The sequence below is a fragment of the Tursiops truncatus genome, chromosome 20 (assembly GCF_011762595.2).
Source record: "Tursiops truncatus isolate mTurTru1 chromosome 20, mTurTru1.mat.Y, whole genome shotgun sequence".
Classification (NCBI taxonomy): Eukaryota; Metazoa; Chordata; class Mammalia; order Artiodactyla; family Delphinidae; genus Tursiops; species Tursiops truncatus.
Genome location: NC_047053.1, coordinates 8,457,401 through 8,481,135, shown reverse-complemented (window position 1 = coordinate 8,481,135; position 23,735 = coordinate 8,457,401). Strand labels below are relative to the sequence as shown.

General features: G+C 44.6%; 1 protein-coding gene across 4 annotated transcripts; it reads left to right on the top strand.

Moving 5' to 3' along the window:
* The first annotated feature begins 78 nt into the window (after positions 1-78).
* CNTROB (centrobin, centriole duplication and spindle assembly protein) lies at positions 79-22,633 on the top strand. 4 transcript variants are annotated; one of them, XM_033848673.2, is made up of 19 exons: positions 80-1,305; positions 2,083-2,167; positions 2,418-2,499; positions 3,014-3,137; positions 4,029-4,145; positions 4,359-4,475; positions 4,811-4,909; positions 6,285-6,521; positions 6,865-6,999; positions 17,101-17,234; positions 17,811-17,936; positions 18,140-18,302; positions 18,929-19,190; positions 20,093-20,247; positions 20,511-20,574; positions 20,749-20,919; positions 21,070-21,202; positions 21,749-21,821; positions 22,078-22,633. In XM_033848673.2, the coding sequence occupies exons 1-19, from the start codon at positions 1,024-1,026 to the stop codon at positions 22,201-22,203; spliced, it is 2,685 nt and encodes an 894-aa protein (XP_033704564.1). In that variant the 5' UTR covers positions 80-1,023; the 3' UTR covers positions 22,204-22,633. The 4 variants fall into 4 exon arrangements, with proteins under 4 accessions (XP_033704565.1, XP_033704564.1, XP_033704562.1 ...); XM_033848671.2 differs by having other exon boundaries at positions 81-1,305; positions 2,981-3,137; XM_033848672.2 differs by having other exon boundaries at positions 82-1,296; positions 2,981-3,137.
* Positions 22,634-23,735: the final 1,102 nt, after the last annotated feature.

Here is a 23,735-nt window from a genome sequence, read left to right as displayed (position 1 = left end):
ATAACCCCGCCCCTATACCTCTCTCAGCCAATCCGTGGCCGTCGGATACGCGCACGCGCGTCCAGGCTCTCCGGCTCCAGAAGCTGTGAGAGCGGCTGAAAACAAGGTGTCCTGGGCTGGTGACGTCATCGAGGCGAGCGAGGCGGGGCTGCGGACCGTGGGCGGGAGGGTGCCAACGGTTTTGATTGTAGGGAAGGGCGCGAGAAGGGGGGTGTCTTGGTGTTGCCGAACTGGGGCTTAGGGGAGGGGGCAGACCCTTGTCCCCACCTTGGCCGACTGCGTGGCCGAGGACTGGAGGTGTGGAGAGTAGTTGGAACGGGGTTGTCGGGGTAGGGGATCTCAGGCTAGGCTTGAGCGCGGCGTACTTTTTAGGGACGTCTGAGGGCGTGACTGAGTGTTCAAGTTTCTTTGGGGATAGTAGGGAGGGAGGGATTCTAGGGACCTTGCTATGGCTTTCTTGACAGGAGGGATCGGAGGGGATATACTAGAGAGTTGACCCTGGGTAGAACGAGTGCAGTGGGAGGAGAGGGGAGGTGGGGAGCATGAGGTTCCTGCCCCTCTGAGACCACAGCCGGTTGAGGGGCAAATAAGGCAGCTGGACGGAAATTAGGCCTCTATTGGATTTGGGTCCGTTTCAGTTTGCACGTTCTGGGTGTGAAAACTTAAGAGCTCAGTTGACCAGTGATAGCCTGTGCCAGAAGTTGATCTGCAGCTTTTAGTGCTCCAGAGGAACTGCAGCAGGTCTTCTGTCCCCACCCTCTCCTTGCTGCACCCTCCTTTTCCACTGTTACCAGGAGCTGTGGAAAGAAATCCTTTTGCCCTCTCGCATGGCCTCTGGAACCGTTGGAAACCTTTCCTCTAACCAGAAAGGCTCCATGCCCTCATTCAACAAGAATCCTTCACTTGGAGTCTTCCTCCTTTCTCCCAAATCTTCCTTCTCGGGGTACTTTCCCCCTGTGCTCTCCTAAAGCAGAACCAGGAGTTCCCAGCTCTGCTGTCTCCAGTTGTCTCTTCCCTGTACTCATGGCAACATCAGCTACCAGCCCCAGTTCACCTCTCCGGGCCAAGGATCTCCTGAGTGATTCATCAGAAGCCCCTGGGCTGAACCAAGCATCCTCTGAGGTGACCTCCCAGCTGTATACTTCTTTGCACCTCAGTCGTCAGGCAGAGAGCACAGCCCGAGCCCAGCTGTTTTTGCCCGCCACCTTCCCACCTCCTCATGAGGTGTTAGATGGCTTGGCCCAAGAACTGAGTCACAGCTTGTCGGTTGGATTGGAGAACAACTTGAAGAAGAAGGTGAGGGAGGTGTGTCTTGGAAACCTCTAGGGTCTTGGGATCGGGGGTGGTAAAAAAAAAAATAGCTTTACTGAGACTTGAACTCCTATTGTTGGATTCCAAATTCCTTTTAACTACACAGTCAGTCATGCTTGTTCCTGGGAACAAATGTTTATGAGGGAGAGAGTGGCCTGGGCCACCATAATTTGGAAAGTTGTGAAACTACTAGCTCTTTTTTTTTTTTTTTTTTTCCTTCAGAGACACATGTGGGATAGGTAGCTGTGCTTTGACTGGGATGTGGGTGCTGGGAGTGAGGATAACGTTTCTTCATCCCAAGAGGGAACTAGGGACTTAAGGAAAATATGCTGAGATCCTTCCAGCTCAAAACTATTTTGATCATATGGTTCAAAATTTGGCATGTAAATCATTAAAACACAGTTTAATCAATTATACATGTTATAGATAGTGTCAGATAGAGCAAATATCATAACCAATCTGCAGACTGGTTAGGCCGCCCAGAGTTTGAAAAACTGATAGCCATGGACTACAGTCTTTAGACAGGATGTTTGCTCTCTAGTTGGCAAGAATCCTCACTACTCTTGTCTTAAGGTGCCCAATTAATTCATTTACATTACCTCTCTGGCTTCTGTAGACATTTGAGTTTCTTACTAGGTCAGTCCTATTTTTCTTGTTTTCCCAGGTGTGAGAGTAAAAATTCTTGGGCCTTAGGGGCTACTGGATGCCGTCTGCCCTGACAGTAGGTAGATCATGGATTATTGCATCTGATTTCCATGTTGCTTTTTCTAGGATGGTTCCAAGCATATCTTTGAGATGGAAAGTGTTCGGGGTCAACTCCAGAGCATGCTCCAAACCTCACGAGATACGGCCTATCGTGAGTAAACCCCTTCCCTGTAAAGGAGAACCTAGATTTAAGGGGTGGGAAAAAGTGGAGAAAGGAAGCAGGGTGTGTGGGGGGAGGCGACCTAGACCTCGGAGATAAGAGATTTCTGGAGGAAAGGTTCCCGTTCTTTGGGAGAGGGCAGGAGGAGTGGGTGAAGTAGAAAGGAAGGACCTCTTCTTCAAGTGGTCCCTGTTCCTGTCCTTACCTGACCCTGGCTGTGGGCCTCTCTGGCTGCCCACAGAGGAGTCCGCTACTCCAGGTGCCGGCTCAGAGAGACGGGAAGAGGACTCCTTTGACAGTGACAGCACGGCCACCTTACTTAAGTGAGTTTTCCTTGGGGTTCTCCTAGCTGACTTCCTTTCTTGGAAAGCCAAGTGTTCTAGTGTTTAGTTCTCCCTTTACTGCTTTTGTATCTCTTAAGGACCTAAGATGCTTGTCACTTAGCTTTCAGTTTTCATCCTTTCTCTCCTTTCTTCTATCCCCTTTCCTCCTTTGGGAACGTGGGCATCTGCTGCTTAGTACCTGGCTCTCTCCCAACTTCTAGTCCTTCTTCCTGCAGAAGAGCTAGTTTGTTTCTGCTGAAACTTGTACTGCAGGGAGTGTGGAATAAATGAAGGAGCACTATAGAGTGAATCACAGAACCTGCGTGCTATCTATGGCTCTATCTCTTATCTACCTAGCTTTGTAACTTTGGGCAAGTCTCCTGCCCTGAGTTTCAGTTTCCTCATTTGTAAAATGTCACAGTTGGACTAGTGGATCTCAAAAGCTTTCCCAACCCTAATATTCTCTACCTGATTTGCTCAGCACCCGGCCCCTGCGCGACTTATCTCCATCTAGCTCAGCCCAAGCCCTGGAGGACTTGTTTCCCCGCTACACCAGCCTTCGGTCAGGGCCCCCACTCAATCCCCCGGATTTTCAGGGGCTGAGAGATGCACTGGATTCAGAACATACCCGTCGCAAGGTGAGATATAAAGGCTTCCTTTTGACAGCAGCAAAGATTAGAAAAGGGGCTGAAGGTTAAGGGCCTGCAGGCTGGGACTTTGCTCAAATGGCTCTGCTGGAAGGCAGGCCTTCTTTGACCGTCCTAGCTAGAATGGCACACCTCGCCTCCAGGTATTATTCCCTCAGATCATTCTGTTATTTCCTTCATGTAGTTTATCAAAGTCTGATATATCTCGTTTGTGTTCCCCCTCTAAAACCTAAGCTCCATGCAGGTCATGCCTTATCTTGTTCAGCACTTTCTTCCTAAAGCCTAGAACATACCGAACACATAGAAATACCCTGTGCATGTTTGGTGAATGAACAACAAACTTTGTTGGCTTGTGCAAAGCTACCAGCGATATAATGAGCTTTGTTTCTGTGAGCCTCAGCCTATTGAAGGGGGCAGAGAGAGGGACAAGGCAGAGGAAGAGTCAGAATTATTGGTTGTGTTGTCATTTTTGGAACCTTCTCTTCCTCCATTTTAAACTGCCTGGCCATGAATGAAAGGCTTTCCCCTTTATCCTTGCCATGTTGAATCGTTGTGTCCAATATGCTTCTTAGGGCAGGAGTAACTTCTCACTCTTTGCAGCATGGGCTGCTGCACCCCTGCCAAAGGTTCATGGAAATTTTTCCCAGGAGATCTGGAAAAGGGAAGAGGCTGGAAACTAAGCCCCTGCTTCCTGAGGTGGTAGAGGAAGGTGTTGGAGGTCTTAGGCTCCAGCATTGCTGATTCTCCTTCCCCAAACCTGTTCTGTTTTGGGGACCCAGGCTCCCTGTCTCCAGCCCATTTCCCCTGTAGAGGAGCTGGAAAGTTTGGAGCTTTGGTCAAACTAAGGATGGCAACATCCAGACTCCTCATCCTTCTTCCCAGCATTGTGAGCGCCATATTCAGAGCCTGCAGACCCGCGTGCTAGAGCTTCAGCAACAGTTAGCTGTGGCCGTGACTGCCGACCGCAAGAAAGACATCATGATTGAACAACTGGACAAGGTGCCAGGGTAGCGGAATGCGGGTGGGTCTCTCCATGGGGGGCACCAAGGAATAGTGAATAGGGGGAGGCCAACCAACATTTCTTTGTTCATGTTAGGAGCTGGGGTAAGTGGTGGGTTAACTGACCACTGGGAGAAGGTGGCTGTTGACCCTGCTCCTGTGGGCAGAAAGAGGGCAAAAAAATTATTTGAAATTCTATCTGACTTCCCTGAGACCCTGGCCCGCGTGGTGGAGGGCTGGAACCGGCATGAAGCTGAGCGGACAGAGGTGCTTCGGGGACTCCAGGAGGAGCGCCAGGCAGCTGAACTCACTAGAAGCAAGCAGCAGGAGGTGTGCAACCTGGGTCATGGGGCTTTAGAACGTAGGTCAGTGACGGCTGGATGGGAGAGGGTAGAAACAGGCCTGGAGTCAGGGTTCCTGACAGATTGACCTCAATCTTGCCATAGCAGGCCTGACAGTTCTCCTCGCTTCCTCTCCCTTCAGTGTTTCTGCTGTCAAACTTGCATGGTTGATGTCTTCTCAGCTTTCCTCACGCCATGTGGTCTTCTCTCTGGCCCCCAAGTCATTTAGTTAACTCTTGCTTTTAGAGTTTACGTTGTTAATGATTTTCGAAGTACAGGGATTCCCCTCAGTTCCTCCATCCTGTGTTCCTCTCTCCTTGAAAGACAGTAACCCGCCTGGAACAAAGCCTTTCTGAGGCCATGGAGGCCCTGAATCGTGAGCAGGAAGGTGCCAGACTGCAGCAACGGGAAAGAGAGACACTGGTGAGAATGCTTCCTGGGTTAACTCCAGTAGAGGCTGTTAATTACTTCTAGAGGGTTATGGGCTTTTGATGGATTGTGGGAGTTCATAATTTGAGTTGCACCAGGGCAAAGTGTGTTCTTTAAAACACAAGTTCTGGGGGCTTCCCTGGCGGTCTAATGGTTGAGACTCTGTGCTTCCACTGCAGGGGGCACAGGTTCAATCCCTCCTCAGGGAACTAAGATCCCACATGCCTCGCTGGCATGGCCAAATAGATAAATAAATACATACATAAAAGAAGATTTTTTAAAAAAACAAAAACACTAGTTCTGCTAGATACTCTACAGAAAGTAAGCTCTGCCACCAAGTAAGTGTTGGAAACTCAGCAAATTGTATCCTCATTAAAATCATTTGGATCATTTTGTTTGTTTATTTTGTTTTTTTTTTTGTTTTTTGTGTTTTTTTTGCGGTACGCGGGCATCTTACTGTTGTGGCCTCTCCCGTTGCGGAGCACAGGCTCCGGACGCGCAGGCTCAGCGGCCATGGCTCACGGGCCAGCCGCTCTGCGGCATGTGGGATCTTCCCAGACCGGGGCACGAACCCGTGTTCCCTGCATGGGCAGGCGGACTCTCAGCCATTGTGCCACCAGGGAAGCCCTGGATAATTATTTTTAAATACAGATTTCTGACCCTTTCCCAGAGGTTTTGATATATGGGGGGTTGGGGAGCCTAAATATTTTCAGAAATTTCCTAGGTGATTTCGTTCAGCCAGGTTTGAGAACCCTGGTCTATGGCAGACCAGAAAAGGTATGGGATGAGACTTACTCAAGTTTTTAATTGCTGAAATGATAAGATTACCCATATGAGTTAGTAGCCAGGTTTAGAATTTCTTGCATGCATGACACATGCTTGCTACATGCATGCTGGTACTTATATTCCTAACAGGCTACATCCAAGAGCGCTGCTGCTGGCTTCTGGTTGGCTAGTACATGATTGTAGGCTGGATTTTCTAGTCTTTGTGGAGTTTCTTTTGATGACGATGGTGATAGCTATTGTATATTGAGTACTTACTACATGCCAGACACTGTGCTAAATTCTTTACATACGCTTTTAACTTTAATCCTCACAAGGTAGACTGTAATATGCCCACTTTACAGATAAGGATGTGTGCCTCAGAACACAAAGTAAATGCAGAGCTGGGATTCAAACTGAGATTTGAACGCAAATCTACCCAAATCTGGAACAGAAGCTCTTATTTACCATATAATCTTGTGGGCTTGTTAACTATGGTATTTTAACGGATATAATTCTCAGCAGGCACATTGTATGGGGGTAAGGGGGCAGATTGCTGGTCTCTTGAGGGCATGCTAAGGATCTTGGTTTTCTCCTGGGGCTATAGGAAGAGGAAAGGCAAGCTCTGACCCTGAGCTTGGAGCTGGAACAGCAGCGGTGCCGGGCCCTGCAGGAAGAACGGGATGCGGCTCGGGCTGGGCAACTCAGTGAGCATCAACAGTTGGAGACACTTCAGGTGGCCCTAGAAGAAGAACGGCAGACCTGGGCCCAGAAGGAGCATCAGCTTAAGGAATGCTACCAGGCACTGCAGGAGGAGAGCCAGGCTCAGTTGGAAAGGGAGAAGGTAAAAGTGGCACTTGGGGAATGGGGGAACAGATGAAGGACAAAATAATTGAATGAGACGGATGTCAGAAAACACGATGTAGTGGACTGGGATGGAGAGTGAAGAACTATATGTGGGAGAGAATATTGAGAGTGTAGGGCCTGCAGGAAGGGGTGGGGGCCTCAAATACATGGAAGGTCGAAGAGTGAGATTCAACAGAGATGAGGAAATAGGTCACATATGAGGAGAGAGGAAGCTTGGTTTTTAGGGTACGGGAGGATGATTTGGGGAATAGAGGTAACCGGGAGACAGGCAATGAGGTACAAACTTAAGTTTGATTTCTCTTTCTTTTGGGAACACCCAGAGGGAGGCCCAGGCAGCCCGGGAGGCCCAGCAGCAGCTGGCATTGGTGCAGTCTGAGGTGCAGCGGTTGGAAGGAGAGCTGGACACGGCTCGGAGAGAGAGAGACGCCTTGCAGCTGGAGATGAGCCTGGTGCAGGTCAGGAGACAGAGGTTCTTGAGGAGAGTTCCTGGTGAGAAGACGTAGGTCTGAGGCAGAGTGACTTTCAGGAGTCAGGCAAACACTCCCATTTCTAACTAGAATTTTGACCTTCATGGGCCTCTGTTTTTATCCATAAAATGTGTGCTAAGGGCACATTAATGAGTTTCTGAGATACTTTTTTCCTTATTATAATGGTTGACTTAAGGAGACACCCAGTTTCTGGGTTAGTGAGGCCAGTGTTTGAGAGAACACACTTTTACTTTTCACCTGGCCCATTGAGTTGGAGGGCTGACCACATGGAAACTAATTTATCATGGAGGACCAAGGGTGAAGACGTTAGTAAAAACTTCAGTAGCGACTTATACGCTGCTGTACCCCCTGAACTGATGCTAGCTGTGCGTGTCTATGTGGGCATTCAGTAAACCTATCGAATGGTCCTTCTATGTAAGCTCTGTGCTGGGATAGTCCTAACACAATAGCCCCGGCCAACAAGGAGCTCACCAGATAGATGGGGAGTTTGTCTAGCACACACATTTTCGAAGGAGTATGATAAATAAGAATTCAGAGTAAGGAGAACTACTCTTTACTCAGACGTCATCTTACCTAGTGAGTTCTTCCCCAAACACACTGAGTAAAATCTGCAACCTCTGACAATCCCTTTTCCCTTCCCTGTTTAATTTTTCTCCTACTATACTACATAATATACCTTTTTATTTATTTTACTTAGTATTTAATTTTTTTAAATTGAAGTATAGTTGACTTACAATATTATATTCGTTTCAGGTGTACAACACAGTGATTTGATATTTTTATATATGTTACAAAGTGATTACCATGATAAGTCTAGTTACCATTTATCACCATTCAAAGTTATTACAATATCATTGAATATTCCCTATGCTGTGCATTATTATATCCCTGTGACTTATTTATTTTATAGGTGGAGGTTTGTACCTCTCGATCCCCTTCACCAATTTCACCCATTTCCCCACTCCACCTCCCCCATAGTGTATCTTGTTTATTTTCTGTAAGGTGCATGAGGGCAATGATTTTTGTCTATTTACTGTTAAATCCCAGAGTAGCGCCTGGCTTTAGTGTTGTTCATGTCCTCCATTTCGTTATTGTTCCATCGATTATTGAAAGTGGGGTATTGAAGTCTCCAGCTGTGGTTGTAGAACTGTCTGTTTTCTCCCTTCAATTCTGTCATTTTTTTTCCTCATATATTTTGGGGCTCTATTAGGTGCACATATATTTATAACTGCTATATCTTCTTAATATAACCTTTTTGCTTAAAATCTATTTTGTCTGATATTAATATAGCCCCCGCCCCATTTTTTGTTTACTATTTGCATGGACTATCTTTTTTCATCCTTTTACTTTCAACCTTTTTGTGTCTTTGTAAAGTGAGTCTCTGGTGGACAATGTATAGGTGCATCGTGTTTTTTTTTTTAATCCATTATGTCAATTCCTGCCTATTAATTGGAACATTTAATCCGTTTACATTTAAAGTAATTATTGATAAGGAAGGACTTCTGCCATTTAGCTGTTTGGTTTTTTATGTCTTAAATGTTTTTGTTCCTCAGTTCCTCCATTACTGCCTTTTTTTTTTTTTGATAGTTTGTTGATATTTTTGTAGTATACTGTTATCTTTTCCTCTTTCCTTTTCTGTATATTTTTAAAGTTATTTTCTGAATGGTTACCTTGGGATTACAATTAACATCTTAAAGTAATAATAACCTAGTTTGGATAATACCTACTTTAGTTTCAGTAGCGTATACTCTGTTCCTATGCGTCTCTGTCCCTCCCCCTTCATATTGTTATTGTTACAGATTCGTAATTATTGTTTTATGCCTTTGCCTTTTAAATCATATTGGAAAAAAGGAGTTACAAACCAGAAGTACAATAATATAGGTTTATATTTGCCTATGTAGCAACCTTTATCAGTTGCTTCATATGGCTTTATTTCTTCATATGGCTTCAAGTTACTGTCTAATTTCATTTCATTTCAGCCTGAAGGACTCCCTTTAGAATTTCTTGTAGGTCAGGTCCACTAGTAATGATCACCCTTAGCTTTTATCCATCAGGGAATGTTTTAATTTCTCCTTCATTGTTGAAGGATTTTCCTCACATTCCCCTCGCCCTTCCCATATAGAATTCTTAGTTGACAGTCGTTTTTCTTTAAAACATGTTGGGACTTCCCTGGTGGCACAGTGGTTAAGAATCCACCTGCCAATGCAGAGGACAGGGGTCCGAGCCCTGGTTCGGGAAGATCGCACATGCTGCGGAGCAACTAAGCCCACGCGTCACAACTACTGAGCCTGTGCTCTAGAGCCTGTGAGCCACAACTACTCATCCCACATGCCCCAACTACTGAAGCCCATGTGTCTAGAGCCCATGCTCCTCAACAAGAGAAGCCACCGCAATGAGAAGCCCCTGCACGGCAACGAAGAGTAACCCCCACTCGCCACAACTAGAGAAAGCCCGTGCGCAGCAACGAAGACCCAACGCAGCCAAAAATAAATAAAATAAATAAATTTAAAAAACCCAAAAAACCAAAACAAAAAAACATGTCATTCCACTACCTTCTGGCCTCCATGATTTCTTAGGAGAAGTCAGCTATTAATCTTATTGAGGCTCCCTGGTAAGTGACAAATTGCTTCTCTCTTGTTGCTTTCAAGATTCCCTCTTTGGCTTTTGATAGTGTGACAATAATGTGTCAGTGTGGATCTCTTTGAGTTTATCCTGCTTAGAGATTGTTGAGTTTCTGGGATGTGTAGATTTATGAATTTTATCAAATTTGGGAAGCTTTTGGCCATTATTTCTTCAGATATTTTTTCTCTCCTTCTCTTGACTTCCCTAATGCATATGTTGGTATGTTTGATGATGTCCCACAGGTCCCCAGGTTTTATTCATTTTTCTTCATTTTTTTTTCTTTCTGCTCATCTGACAGGATAATTTCAGTTGCTTATCTTCAAGTTCATTGATCCTTTCTTCTGCCTGCTGACATCTGCCATTGAGCCCCTGTAGTGATTTTTTTAAAATAGATTTTAGGGCTTCCCTGGTGGCGCCGTGGTTGGGAGTCTGCCTGCTGATGCAGGGGACGCGGGTTTGCGCCCTGGTCTGGGAAGATCCCACATGCCGCAGAGCAACTGGGCCCATGAGCCACAGTTACTGAGCCTGCGCGTCTGGAGCCTGTGCTCCACAACAAGAGAGGCCGCGATAGTGAGAGGCCCACGCGCTGCAATGAAGAGTGACCGCTGCTTGCCACAACTAGAGAAAGCCCTCGCACAGAAACGAAGACCCAACACAGCCATAAATAAATAAATTAATTAATTTTAAAAAAAAGTTAAAATAGATTTTATTTTTTAGAGCAGTTTCAGGTTCACAGCAAAACTGAGTGGAAGGTACAGAGATTTCCCACATACTTCCTAACTGCAGCCCCCCACAGCTTCCCCTATTAGCAGCATCTCCCACCAGAGTAGTACGTTTGTTACAGTTGACACATCATTATCACCTAGAGTCCATAGTTTACATTAAGATTCACTCTGCTGTTGTACATTATATGAGTTTGGACAAATTTATAATGACATGTATCCACCTTTATAGTATCATACTTAGTTTCACTGTTCATCGCTTCCTCCCTTTAAACCCTGACAACCACTGATCTTTTTACTTTCTCCATAGTTTTTTGCCTTTTCTGGAATGTAATATAGTTGGAATCATATAGTATGTAGCCTTTTCAGATTGGCTTCTTTCACTTAGTGATATGATTTTTTTCCATGTCTTTTCATGGTTTGATAGCTCACTTCTTTTTAGTGGTAAATAATATTCCATTGTCAGTTTATCTTTTCACCTACACATCTTTGTTGCTTGTAAGTGTTGGCAGTTTTGTTGGGTTTTTTTAAAGTGTTTATTTATTTATTTATTTGGCTGTGCCAGGTTTTAGTTGCGGCACGTGGGATCTTCGTTGCCACCTGCGGGATCTTTAGTTGCAGCATGTGGGATCTTTTAGTTGCGGCATGCAAACTCTGAATTGCAGCATGTGGGGTCTATTTCCCTGCAGGGATCGAACCAGGGCCGCCTGCATTGGGAGTACAGAGTCTTAGCCACTGGACCACCAGGGAAGTCCCAGTGTTGGCAGTTATGAGTAAAACTTCTGTAAACATTCATGTGCAGGTTTTTTGTGTGAACTCCTTTGGGTAAATACCAAGGAGTGTGGTTGCTGGGTCATATGGTAAGGGCGTGTTTAGTTTTGTAAGAAACCACTATAGTGTCTTCCAAAGCGAGTGTACCATTTTGCATTCCCATCAGCAATGAATGAGCGTTTCTGTTGTTCCACATCCTCACCAACATTTGGCATGTCAGTGTTCTGGATTTTGGCCATTCTAGTAGATGTATAGTGGTATCTAGTGAATTTTTCATATCATCAGTTGTACTTTTCAGCTCCAGAATTTCTGTTTGGTTCCTGTTTATAATTTCAATCTCTTTAAATCTCTTTATTGACACCCCCTATTTGTTCATACTTTGTTCTGATTTCCTTTAGTTTATTGTCTAAATAGCTCATTGAGCATATTTAAGACTGTTGATTTTACGTCTTTGACTAGTAATCCCAATGTCTGGGCTTCCACAGGAAGCATTCCTATTATATTCTCTTTTTCCTTTGAATGAGTCATATTTTCATGGGTTTTTTTGGTATGTTTTGTAATCTTTTGTTGAGAACTGTATATTTTGAGTATTATAATGTAGTAACTCTGGAAATCATATTTTCTCCCTCCTCAGGGATTTCTTTTGACAGCTGCAGCCGTCTATTTGTATAGTGACTTTTCCAAATGGTTTTTGCAAATGGTATTTCTTGTGTGTGGTAATTGACATTTCTGTTCCATTATCTCTGTGATTAGCCTGTGATCTAACAGATTTTCTTAAATGTCTGGACTCCCTCCTGTCAAAAAAAGTGTACATGTCTCTTTATTTATTTGTTTGTTTATGTATTTATTTTTAAGATTTCTTTTTTTTTTTTTAATCTACCGTGCTTGCTAGCCTGGCTAGGCTCCCATTTTTCCTTTACTTTGACCTAGTAATTCCATACTGTTTCATTACCTCTTTGATACTTTTTAGGAAGAGATATACATGTATATACATATATTTTAAAAATATCTTATTCAACTTGTTTGTTTTTGTTCAGCACAACAGTTACTCTGAATAACCATCTGCCAGTACTAGAAACATGATCTACTCCCTCTCTTCTTATACTTTGAAATAGTTTGTAAGGTTGGATTTAATATGTATTTCTTGAATACTTGGTATTTGACTTGATTTTGCTTCTTGAATGTTTCTAGAAATATTTAGGGGGACTTCCCTGGAGGTCCAGTGGTTAAGACTTCGCCTTCCAATGCAGGGGGTGCGGGTTCGATCCCTGGTCAGGGAACTAAGATCCCACATGCCTCATGGCCCAAAACATAATACAGAAGCAACATTGTAACAAATTCAATAAAGACTTTAAGAATGGTCCACATTAAAAAAAAAAAAAAAGAAAAACAATCCTTTAAAAAAAATGAAAGAAATATTTAGGCTTTCTATTTCTTCTTGAATTATTTTTGGTGTTCTCTTATCTATATATATCTATTCAGTCTAAATTTTCTAATCTATTGACTTAACAGTTGTTCATAATTTTATCTTAATGTCCCTGGCATCTTTTCTACTTTTTCATTCCAGATATTGTTCATTTGTGTCATTTCTGTCATCATCTCTTTTTAAAACCATCTTACTCATGATTTAATTAAATATATTTTCAGAAAATTACCTTTTGGCTTTGTTGATTTTTTTTCTATTTTATTAATGTCTGTACCTTATTTCATTTCTTATATTTTCTTTGATTTTATTCTGTTGTTCTTTTAAAAATCTTCTTAAGATGAATGCTTGCTTCTTCTAAGTTCCTCCATAAGTATTAACTTAAGTGCGTCCTACAACTTGTCCCATGTGATAGTTGCCTTATTGTTTGGTTCTGAATAATATTCCTTTAAAAAAATATTTATTTATTTGGTTGTGCCAGGTCTTAGTTGTGGCAGGTGGGCTCCTTAGTTGTGGCATGCATGTGGAATCTAGTTCCCTGAGCAGGGATCCACCCCAGGCCCCCTGCACTGGGAGCGAGGAGTCTTAACCACTGCGCCACCAGGGAAGTCCCCTGAATAATATTGTTTGATTAATATGATTATATTAATATTAATATGATAATATTAATATGATTACTTTTTGATCTCCTGGGTTATTTCCAAACATATAGGGTTTTCTAATTATCTTTTTATTATTGATTTATAGCTTAAATATTTGTGATTAGAGAGCATGGTCTTTTAAAAAATTACTTATTTATGTATGTTCCACCCAACTTTTTGTGTTGAAATATTTCTGTCTTAAATGTTGCTTGAATAGTAAGTATAATGAATACACTTAGATTCATCAATTGACATTTTGCTACATTTGTCTGTTGTCTGTCTGCACCTCTCTCTCTCTCTGCCCCTTCCCACCCCGCTTCCTCTCTTTTCGTGTCCCCACCCCCATCATTGGAGAGTTTCTTGTGGATATCATGAGAGAATATACTATTTTTATTATTTAAATTCTTTGAAAATTGTTGAGACTTATCCCTTAATATATGGTCAAGTTTTCTAAATATTTCATGTGTGCTTAAAAACATGTATTTTATAGTTGTTTGGTGAAGTTTTATATGTCTATTTGTATATGTGTCTAGTTTGTTAACTATGCTGTTTAAGTCATTATATCCCTTTTTATTTTTTTTCTATTAAAAATCTCACTGAGTGTGGATTTGTCTGTTTCTCCTGTAGTCTGTCAATTTTTGCTTTATACATTTTGAGGCTCTGTTATGATTAGATACATATAATTTTTTAAATTGCTATATCTTTCCTGGTAAATTGAGTGTTTTATCCTTATGAGATGACTCTATCTCTCACAAGGCTTTTTGCCTTAGAGTCTAATCTTGCCTAATATTAATAGATCTATATTGGTCTTTAAAAAAAATAAGAGTTTCCCTGAGAAATATTTTTCTAACTTTTTTACTTTCAACATTTATATATTTGCCTTTTGGCTGGAGCATTAAATTCATTTAATTTAATTAGTTTATTCATAGCTGAATCCATGTCTTAACTTTATCTTATTTTGTCCTGCTTATTCAGTGTTTATTTTCCTCTCCTTTCTTGTCATCTTTTAGATTCATTATTTTTTCCTCATTTCATGTTTGTTTGTTTTGTCAGCTAGTTTTAAAGTCAAACTGAGTTTCTGTCTAAATTCTCAAAGTTAACTTATCAGAGGTAAATATCAAAGACAGAGAAAGGAGTCGTCAATTCTACATGGATGGCTCAAGGTAGTCTCCCCAGAGAACTCTAAAAAATATTTTTAAGATGTAAAAGTTGTCTGTAATACAAGTTCAAATATTACAGAAGTAAACGGTTGCCTTCCCTTCCCGCATCACTTTGTGTCCTTTTAGAACCTTTCTATATGGGTTTCTAGGCTGGTGCTTTAAAAAAATGTGTATGCATTCGCTGCAACTTGTTGTTTTTACCTCATAATATATCTTAGACATCTTTCCATGTCAATACATATAGATGTATTGTATGTTATTTTTAAGAATTAAATTAAGATGTATAGATGTTATTTTTAAGAATTATATAATATTGCTATAAATGGATGAATCATAGTTTATTTAAGCATTTGCCTTTTGATGAGAAATTTACACTGACGTCAGTTTTTTTCACTATTAAAAATAGTGCTGCAGGGAATTCCCTGGTGGTCCAGTGGTTAGGACTCTGTGCTTCCACTGCATGGGGCATGGGTTCGATCCCTGGTTGGGGAACTAAGATCCCACAAGCCACACGTTGCGGCCAAAAAAAAAAAAAAAAAATAGTGCTGCAGTGAACAACATCATTGTACATAAATCTTTGGCACCCTTTCTGTAGGATAGATTCTTTAAAGTGGAATTGCTGGCTCAGATGGAGTATATATTAAGTTTTTTCATTAAAAAAATTTAGCGTAGTGATTATTTTATAATGTATAAAAATATTGAATCACTATGTTGTACACGTGAAACTAAAAAAAAGAATTTAGGTAACAAGGCATCTAGAGTAGTCAAAATCGTGGAAACAGAAACAGTGGTGATGTTAGGGGCTGGGGAGGGAGAAATGGGGAGTTGTTGTTCAGTGAGTATAGAGTTTCAGGTTGGTTTTTTTTTTAAATTTTATTTATTTGTTTATTTTTTGGCTGTGTTAGGTCTTCGTTGCTACACACAGGCTTTCTCTAGCGGGTCCTACTCTTTGTTGCAGTGCACGGGCTTCTCATTGTGGTGGCTTCTCTTGTTGCGGAGCATGGACTCTAGGCGTGTGGGCTTCAGTAGTTGTGTCTCGCAGGCTCAGTAGTTGTGGTGCGCAGGCTTAGTTGCTCCGCGGCATGTGGGATCTTCCCAGACCAGGGCTCAAACTCATGTCCGCTGCATTGGCAGGCGTATTCTTAACCACTGCGCCACCAGGGAAGCCCTAGAGTTGCAGTTTTACAAGATGAAACATTTCTACAGATCTGTACAACAACATGAATATAGTTAATACTACCTAACTGTACACTTAAAAATGGTTAAGAAGGTAAGTTTGTATTATGCGTTTCTTACCACAAGTTTTTTAAATTAAAAAAAAGAATTTAGGTAACTGTTAGGAGTTTGGTATGATTGGAACCTATTTGGGAGAGCTGAGATAGATGAGTGGGATCATAAAGGGCCCTATAAGCCAGTTTCAGCAGCCAGAACTTTATTCCTTAGACAGTAGGGACATTTAAAGGATTTCAAACAAGGAAACAAATTGAGCGTCTTTGTGCTTTAGAATATTCACTCAGGCACAAAGTAGAGGATCCACTAGGGCCGGAAGGAGAGAGGGTGGAGGGTAGAATAGAGGCAGGGAGATCAGTTAGACTTGAAGTAATATTGAATTAACGTAGTAGTGAGCAGAAGGGTAAATTAGAGAGCTGTTAGTATTGAATAGAATGAAATGACCAGTGGGAGGGGCAAAGATGTGGGAGGAGTCAAGAATAACTCCAGGTTTCAAATAGGTTGGGTGTTTCAGTGGAGAGTGGTGCCATTAACTAAGGCAAGAAATATAATAGGAAAAGGTTTGAGGGTAGAAAAACAAATGAGCTCAATTTTGGATGTGTTCTATTTGAGGCATATACAGTAGGTTTCTTGGTATATGGGCTTAAAGCTTAGAAGAAAGGTCCAGGATAAAGAGAGAGATTTAGAAAGTGTTTTAAGGTATAAACGGTAGCCAAAAACATGGCCTAAATGCTAGACATTTGCTCTACACAGGTAAAAGCATCAGTGACCCAGAATGGTAGCTTGTGGTCAAAAAGAAAATTGAAGACAGAACTCAAGGAAGCATTGTGCCTTGATGGGCAGTTGGAGGAGGAGCAGTTTTAGCTGAGACTGAAGAGCAGTCGGGTAGAATGAGATCACGTGGCTGGTGGTATCACAGGAGTGAAGGGGAAAATGGTTTTAGAAGGAAAAACTGATGTAGGCGGCAGGTGTTGCAGTGAGATCACGTAAGATAAAGACTGAGAAATAACCACTGCGGGATTTAGAAATTAAGTTCTTTGCCATGAAGGACTATGAGTGGAAGTCAGATTTCAGTGAGTTGAAGGATTATGAGGTGAGAAAATAGAGACAATGATTCTGCTTTAGGAGGAGGGAACACGGACATTTTTTGAATGCTCCCTGGGTTTCAGGTGGTCCACCAGGAGTATTGCATGTGTTACCTCAGACACGTGTAACACATTTGATTGTTCTACCTAACTTTTCTTTTGTCCAAAAAAAAGATATTTCTATTGTCCAAAGTCATTTTTACTTTTGTGTACATATAAGGTGTGCGCACCTCATGGTTTAATAAGGAAAGGAATCCTCTTTCACTCCTTGTGGCAAAATTCTTGTTTCTTTATCTCTTAGGCATATGAGGTAACGTTGGTACGTGGATTTTTTGGTCTACCTTATATCCTCCATCCTCTTCTAAGCCCAGATAGAACCGAGCTGACAATGACCCTGCCTTCCCTTACTCCCAGGCCCGGTTTGAAAGCCAGCGGATCCAGATGGAGTCGGAGCTGGCCGTGCAGCTGGAGCAGCGGGTGACAGAGAGGCTGGCACAGGCTCAGGAGAGCAGCCTGCGTCAAGCAGCCTCCCTGAGGGAGCATCACAGGTACGTGGAGCTTACTGGCTGCTGCCTCTCCCCAGCCGCAGCAGGTGGTGTCGGGGCCCGGTCCAGACCCTCTCAGATCCCTTTACCATCTTCCAACGCACTGGCTGCTGTCAGTCTCTCGGTGGGAGAGCTGCCTTCAGGTTCACAGGGAGAGCCAGCCGTGCTTGGGGATTTTCCATTTTCTCCCCATAGGAAGTAGCACTTAACCAATAGCTGATGGCCACAGGAATGTACGTTTCCAGCTCCCTTGCCCCTGGTGGGCACAGTGGTGAGCTTCGACCTGCAACATTTCCAGAGCCGCCCTGGGGGATTGCGCCTCCTCCCCACCTCAGCCCTAGTCCCCTACCAGTTTCTTTCTAGAAATGCTTCTTAAATGAACCACTTTCCCATAAATCCTCATCTCAGTCCCTGCTTCTGGGGAACCCATCCTAAGATACCAGCTGTCCTCTTTCCTGAATGCGCCTGTGCCACGGCTGGGCTGGCTGGCTCTCACGTGCACGCGTTCTGGCTTTTTCTTATTTGATTAGTTCTTCTGTCTCAAGATTCAGTCCTCTTTTCTCACCTGTGTCCTCCCAGGAAGCAGCTGCAGGAGCTAAATGGACAGCACCAGCAGGAATTGTCCACTCAGTTGGCTCAGTTCAAGGTGGAAATGGCAGAACGGGAGGAGAGGCAGCAGCAGGTGGCCCAGGACTATGAGCTCAGGTGCCGGCCCCTGGTCTCCCTGTTAGGCCGCAGTCCCAGAGGGAGTGGTGAAGCGCCACTTCCTCTGTAGCCCTGGCCTCTCCCACACTGGCCCCAGCGCCTTTCACAATTTCACGTGTTCCATATTCCCTTCTGGCTCTTCCTATTCTCCGAGTCCCTGCTTTTGTAAAGGGCCGACATGGCCTCTCGCGTCTTGCCTTCAGACTGGCCCGGGAGCAGGCGCGAGCGCGGGAGCTGCAGAGTGGGAGGCAGCGGCTGCAGGAGCAGCGGGCGGAGCTGCTGGAGCGGCTGCAGGCCATGCTGCAGGCCCACTGGGAGGAGGCAAGCCACCTGCTCAGCACCGCCGCCCTGCCGCCCAGTCCCCCGGTATGCTGCGCAGAATTGTGTTTGGACCCCTTCTTTGGAAATCTAGCTCCCTCCCAAGGGCGGTCCATAGTTCACCCCTATGTTGGCATCTCCTACTTCCTTCTTTTAATTATTAAATGTTTATTATTAGTTAAAATCTTTTCTGGAATAGATGATGACATGCACATGGTAAAAAAAAAAAAAATCCATACTGTTCCAAAAGATATACGGTGAAAAGTAATCTCCATCCCATCCCTGCACCTCTCAGTCTCCCGGTTCCTCCCCCGAGGAGCAGCGGCTGTTACTGGTGTCTCGAGTGCCGCCCCCAAACAGTAGCTTTCTGTACACAGTTTTGTGTCTTTTTACTTAACCAAGTGCTTATTGGTGGACATTAAAGTTGTTTCCTATATTTTGCTTCTACAAACAGTGCTGCAAAAAATATCATTAATATATGTCTTTGTGCAAGTATATCTGTAAAATTTCTAAAAATGGAATTGTAAGTTCAAAAATAAGCATTTTAAAATTTGATAGTAATTTGATAAATGTTCCCCAACCTCCTTTGAAGGACGTTGTACTAATTTGTAATCTTATTAAAAAGTGTCTGTGCCATGTCTCATCTCTTTAAACGCACCCTCTCTTGTGCCCAGGTTCCTCCTGCCGGCCCCTCCAGCCCTGGGCCACAGGAACCGGAGAAGGGGGAGAGGAGCATCTGGACTGTGCCCCCCGTGGCCGTGGCCCTAAAGCCCGTATTGCAGCAGAGCCGGGAAGCACAGGAAGAGCCGCCTGGGGTGCTGCCACCTGTTCTCTGCAGCCCCTCCCCAGATCTTAGCCTCCTGCTGGGCCCCACTTTCCAGAGCCAGCATTCCTTCCAGCCCCTGGAGCCAAAGCCAGATCTCACTTCATCCTCAGGTGACTGGGGACAGGAGTCACTGGCGTCCTCCTTACCCACACGGATTGGCTCCCTCTTAACCTAGCTTCCTTTCTGTCTGGGACTTGAGCATTTCGTTTCCCAGATGACTTAGTGACCATAAATTGCAAGGAGCAGAAATCCACTCAAGTTTGTTCAAATAAAGGGAGTGAGGCTTATGGAAATGTGATGTATCTGTGCTTAATGAGAACTGGAGTTGGTTCAGGGTGCTGCCAGGAACTGGGCAGCTGTTCCTCGTCTCTTGGGGCCCGCGTGGGCTCTGGACTCTGCCCCCCCGGCATCTGCCCCTTCCTCTTGGTCGACCAGCCCTCTCTCTCCCTCAGGTTCTTGCTCTCACAAGTTTGGTTTGCACGTGAGTTGAGCAGCCATGACACTGACTCCAGAAAGACTCTAGACAACCTTACAGAGACATTGGTGCCTCTGTTTCTTAGGTCCAGTTTAAAGAGAGGCGATCTGACGAGTTGGTAACCATCCCTTGGATCGGCTGACCTTGAGTGGTGGCCACGCCTGGTTCAGTCAGCTGTGTCTTGTGGGGATGATGGTGCTCTGTGTGGTGTAAATGTGACAACCCAGGCAGAATTAAGAATGAGCCGGAACATGTCTATTGATCTTAAACCATTCTGTGCTGCGGTGGTATTTATTTATTCAGCAGCCGAGTGCCATAGCTTTCCCTTCTGGCTACACTTCTGTCTTAGAATTCAGCTGTGCCGACTCTCAGTTGCCTTCAGTTCTTCCCTCTCCAGGCTGTTTTCCACCGTGACCAGCTTCTCCTGGTTGTGCTGCCCCTGTTATATTTAATAGGCCCCTTCCTTCCAGGCCTGTGGTGAGCTGATTTGTGGAGAAGTACCCCCCCTACAGCACACGTCCCTGTCTCACTTTACAGCTGAGGCCTTCTCTGCAGCTGGGACCTTCCATCCCGATCACAGGGCAGAGCGGCCATTCCCTGAGGAAGATCCTGGGTCCGACGGGGATGGCTTCCTGAAGCAAGGGCTGCCGCCCCCTTCCCAGCTGCAGGGCCTCAAGCATTTTTTGCACCAGGTAAGAGGGCCCACCCGTCCCACCTTGTTTTCTCCTCTCCCTCCTCAGTTTCTCTTTCTACTCGGGGAGACTAGGATGCTGACTTCATCCGCCTTTTAGGACTAAGACTTCGTCCCAGCTTCTGCCTCTCCCGGTTGCAGTAGTTCCTTCTGGAACTTAGGTGACCAGCCCCAGCTCTTACTTCCCCAGTTGCTGCTTCCCTCAGACACTGAGGTCTCTTTCTTCAGCGGTCCTCAGGGAACCTTACTGTCTTGTCCCCACAGCTGCTGGAGACAGCGCCCCAGAGCAACGAGAACCCCTCCAACGACCTGCTGCCCCCTAAGTCTGGTGAGCACCACCCCTGAAGAAGGTTGGGGCCAGGCCTGGAAGAGGTGGGAGATCCGGTTACCAGGCATGGGTCTTTAGGAGCTGGCAAAAGTGACGAAGCCCCACGAAGGCTAAGGTGGCAGGATTCCTTGGATTTTGCCCCATTTCCTGATTTGAATCTCTTTCCTTTGCTAGGTCCTCTGACTGCCCCATCTTGGGAGGAAGCCCCTCAGGCACCACGCCTCCCACCCCCGGTCCATAAAACTAAAGTGCCCTTAGCCATGGCGTCCGGTCTTTTCCGGGTCCATGAGCTTCCCTCAGCCCATTCACAGAGCGGCGGTTCCAGTGATGGCTGCCCAGAGAGAGGTAAGCAGGTCATGGTTTCCCGGCAGATAAAAAGGGTAGGTCTTGGGCATGGAGCTGGTACCCGGAACTGAAGGCCTGTCTGGACTCCGAGAGTTGGGATAGGGTTGGGGGAGGGCCTAGGATGACAACCATTACTGATGTGTCTCTCAGGTGGAGATGGGCTCGCACCCTCGAGGCAGCTGATGGAGGTGTCCCAGCTGTTACGACAGTACCAAGCTCGGGGCTGGGGGGCACTGCCTGCCGAGGATCTGCTGCTTTACCTGAAGAGGCTGGAACACAGCGGGTACCAGCCTGGGAGGGAAGGGTGGAGGGACTAGGTGGATGGAACCTGGATTGTGGGCAGGAAGAGTGGAGTGTGCGCGTTGTCCTTTGAGTAGCAGCTTCCATCCTTTTCTGGGGAAGAAGTGAGGGTGAGATGGAGATCGGAGTCTTCTCCAGCTCTCCCTCCTCCGCACCTGTCTTTTGTCTCTACTTTTCTGTTTGTCTGTTTTTTGTTTTCTTTTTCACTTCTTAAAAAAAAAATCACTTATTTTTCCACTTCTTAAAAAAAAAAATCTCTTCTACTAAAAATCTCTTCTACTAAGATAGATGTTTTTCTACCTTAGTTTTTTCCTCTTTACCCTGCAGCTCAGAACTGAGAGTCCTAGGATTGTGACAATCTAGTATAACTCAGTATTTGATTCCACCAATGTTTCCTCCTGTTTGATCCCCGGGTCTGTCTTGTTTGCTCTTATTCTTAAGAGACAGAATTGGGGAGTAGTTCTTCCACCCTGTGTGGGGAGAGTCAGGGGAACAGCTGCCCATCATCATCCCTTGATTTGTATGGCAGGACTGACAGCCGAGGGGATAATGCCCCCAGAAGGAACACAGACTCCCGCTTGGGTGACATGCCCCGGAAAGAGGTAAGGGAAGGTCGGGCGGGGGCGAGGGGCTGGGGGCTCTCACTGGCTCATCCCTCGCCCTCTGCACACCCGCCAGCTGGCTCTGTCCTCTGTCGCCCGACCCCTCCGATCCCGGGTCCCGTTTTCTGTAGCGTGGCCCTTCCCCTTTGCTGACTGACGCTGGCCCACCCCACGCACGATGCCGTTCCTCAGTGGCAGGGGGGCGGTTGAGAGGACGCGACACTGACTTTTTTTTCTCTTTTCCCTCAACTCTCAGGTCCCCTCCCAGGCTCTGCCTCGCCGCCTCGCTACAGCCCCTAAGACTGAAAGACCTCCAGCTCGGAAGAAGAGTGGGCACCCTGCCCCTGGTAGCGTGAGGAGTCGAGGGGGGATCTGGAGATAAGTCCCTGGCCTTTCTCTTCTTTGGTCTCTCATTTTTATTATTATTATTTTAATAAATCTCAGTAGTCTGTATTAGAGTCTCTGACTCATAGGAATTTGGAAAATGGAGGATTTATAGGAAACCACTGTGTGAGGAAACCTCATTGTTCTATTTGAGTATGTTTTTTATATGTTTCTATTTTATATTCTGTGGAAAAAGACACGAGTGCTTTGAACGAAAACAGTCTGTGGCTAGGTTTCAGAAGCATTAGTGAGCTAAAGCCTGGTGTTGCAAGAGTAAAACCCACAGAGTGATTAGCTCTGGTCGGTAGTGGAATTATGGGTGATTCTTATTTTCTTCTTTGTACATTTCTGTATTTTCCAGCTGCTCTAAAACAAGTATATATTACTTAATCAGAAAAACACTTTCAATAAAAGAATAATTTATTGTATAGAGAGTTTCAGTAAAAATTTGATTTTGGGGGAGACAGTTTTGTGTTTAGGAGCAGATAATTTAATTCTTTCAGATGGCGCTGGTAGGTTTCTGATGGACAGATTCTGCTCCAGCCAGGCCACATGTTATGGCTGTAATCGTCACTCTTATGGCTTTGAAACGTGTATAAAAGACTAGAGTACTGGCAAGGAAAAACAGCCATGATTGTGAAAACTTTCATCCTAACACTCACCAAAATGAACAAAGAGAAACAATATTAGAGAAGAAAATGACAATAGTGTGAAAGACCCCAACTTCATAGTACAAATGCAGAAAAACCCGTAGTACACTTTAGATTAAACTGAAGGATGGTACCTTGGGACCCACACACAGCTTTCCCACTCTGGAGCATGGTGCAGGGCGGGGATGATGGTAGATGTGATTCTTAGGGCCTGGTCCTAGAAGGGACAGTTTACTAGATTCTGTGAGGAGGGTGGGGTCCTTCTATGTGCCCTGAATTATTTGGTTAGCTCCAGAATAGACTTGACAGGATATAGATTCACACGGTGTTTCATATTAAGAAATGTTTAGATCTTATAGTCAACCCTCCATACCCACGGGTTCTGCATCTGTGCACTCAACCACCTGTGGATCAAAAATATTCGAGAAAAAAATTCCAGACAGTTTCAAAAAGCAAAACTTGAATTTACTGCACACCAGCAACTAATATTTACATAGCATTTACATTGCTTTTATAACTAGATACATAGTATTTACATTGTATGAGGTATTATAAGTAATCTAGAGATGATTTAAAGTGTACGGGAGGATGGGGACTTCCCTTGGTGGTCCAGTGGCTAAAACTCCGCGCTCCAGTGCAGGGGGCCCGGGTTTGATCCCTGGTCGGGGAACTAGACCCCACATGCCGCAAGTAAGAGTTCACAAGCCGCAACTAAAGATCCCGCCTGCCGCAACTAAAGATCCCGCCTGCCACAACAAGGACCGAAGATCCCGTGTGCCACAACTAAGACCCAGCACAGCCGAGTAAATAAATAAATAATAAATATTTTAAAAATAAAGCGTACGGAAGGATATGCATAGATTATATGCAAACACTTCGT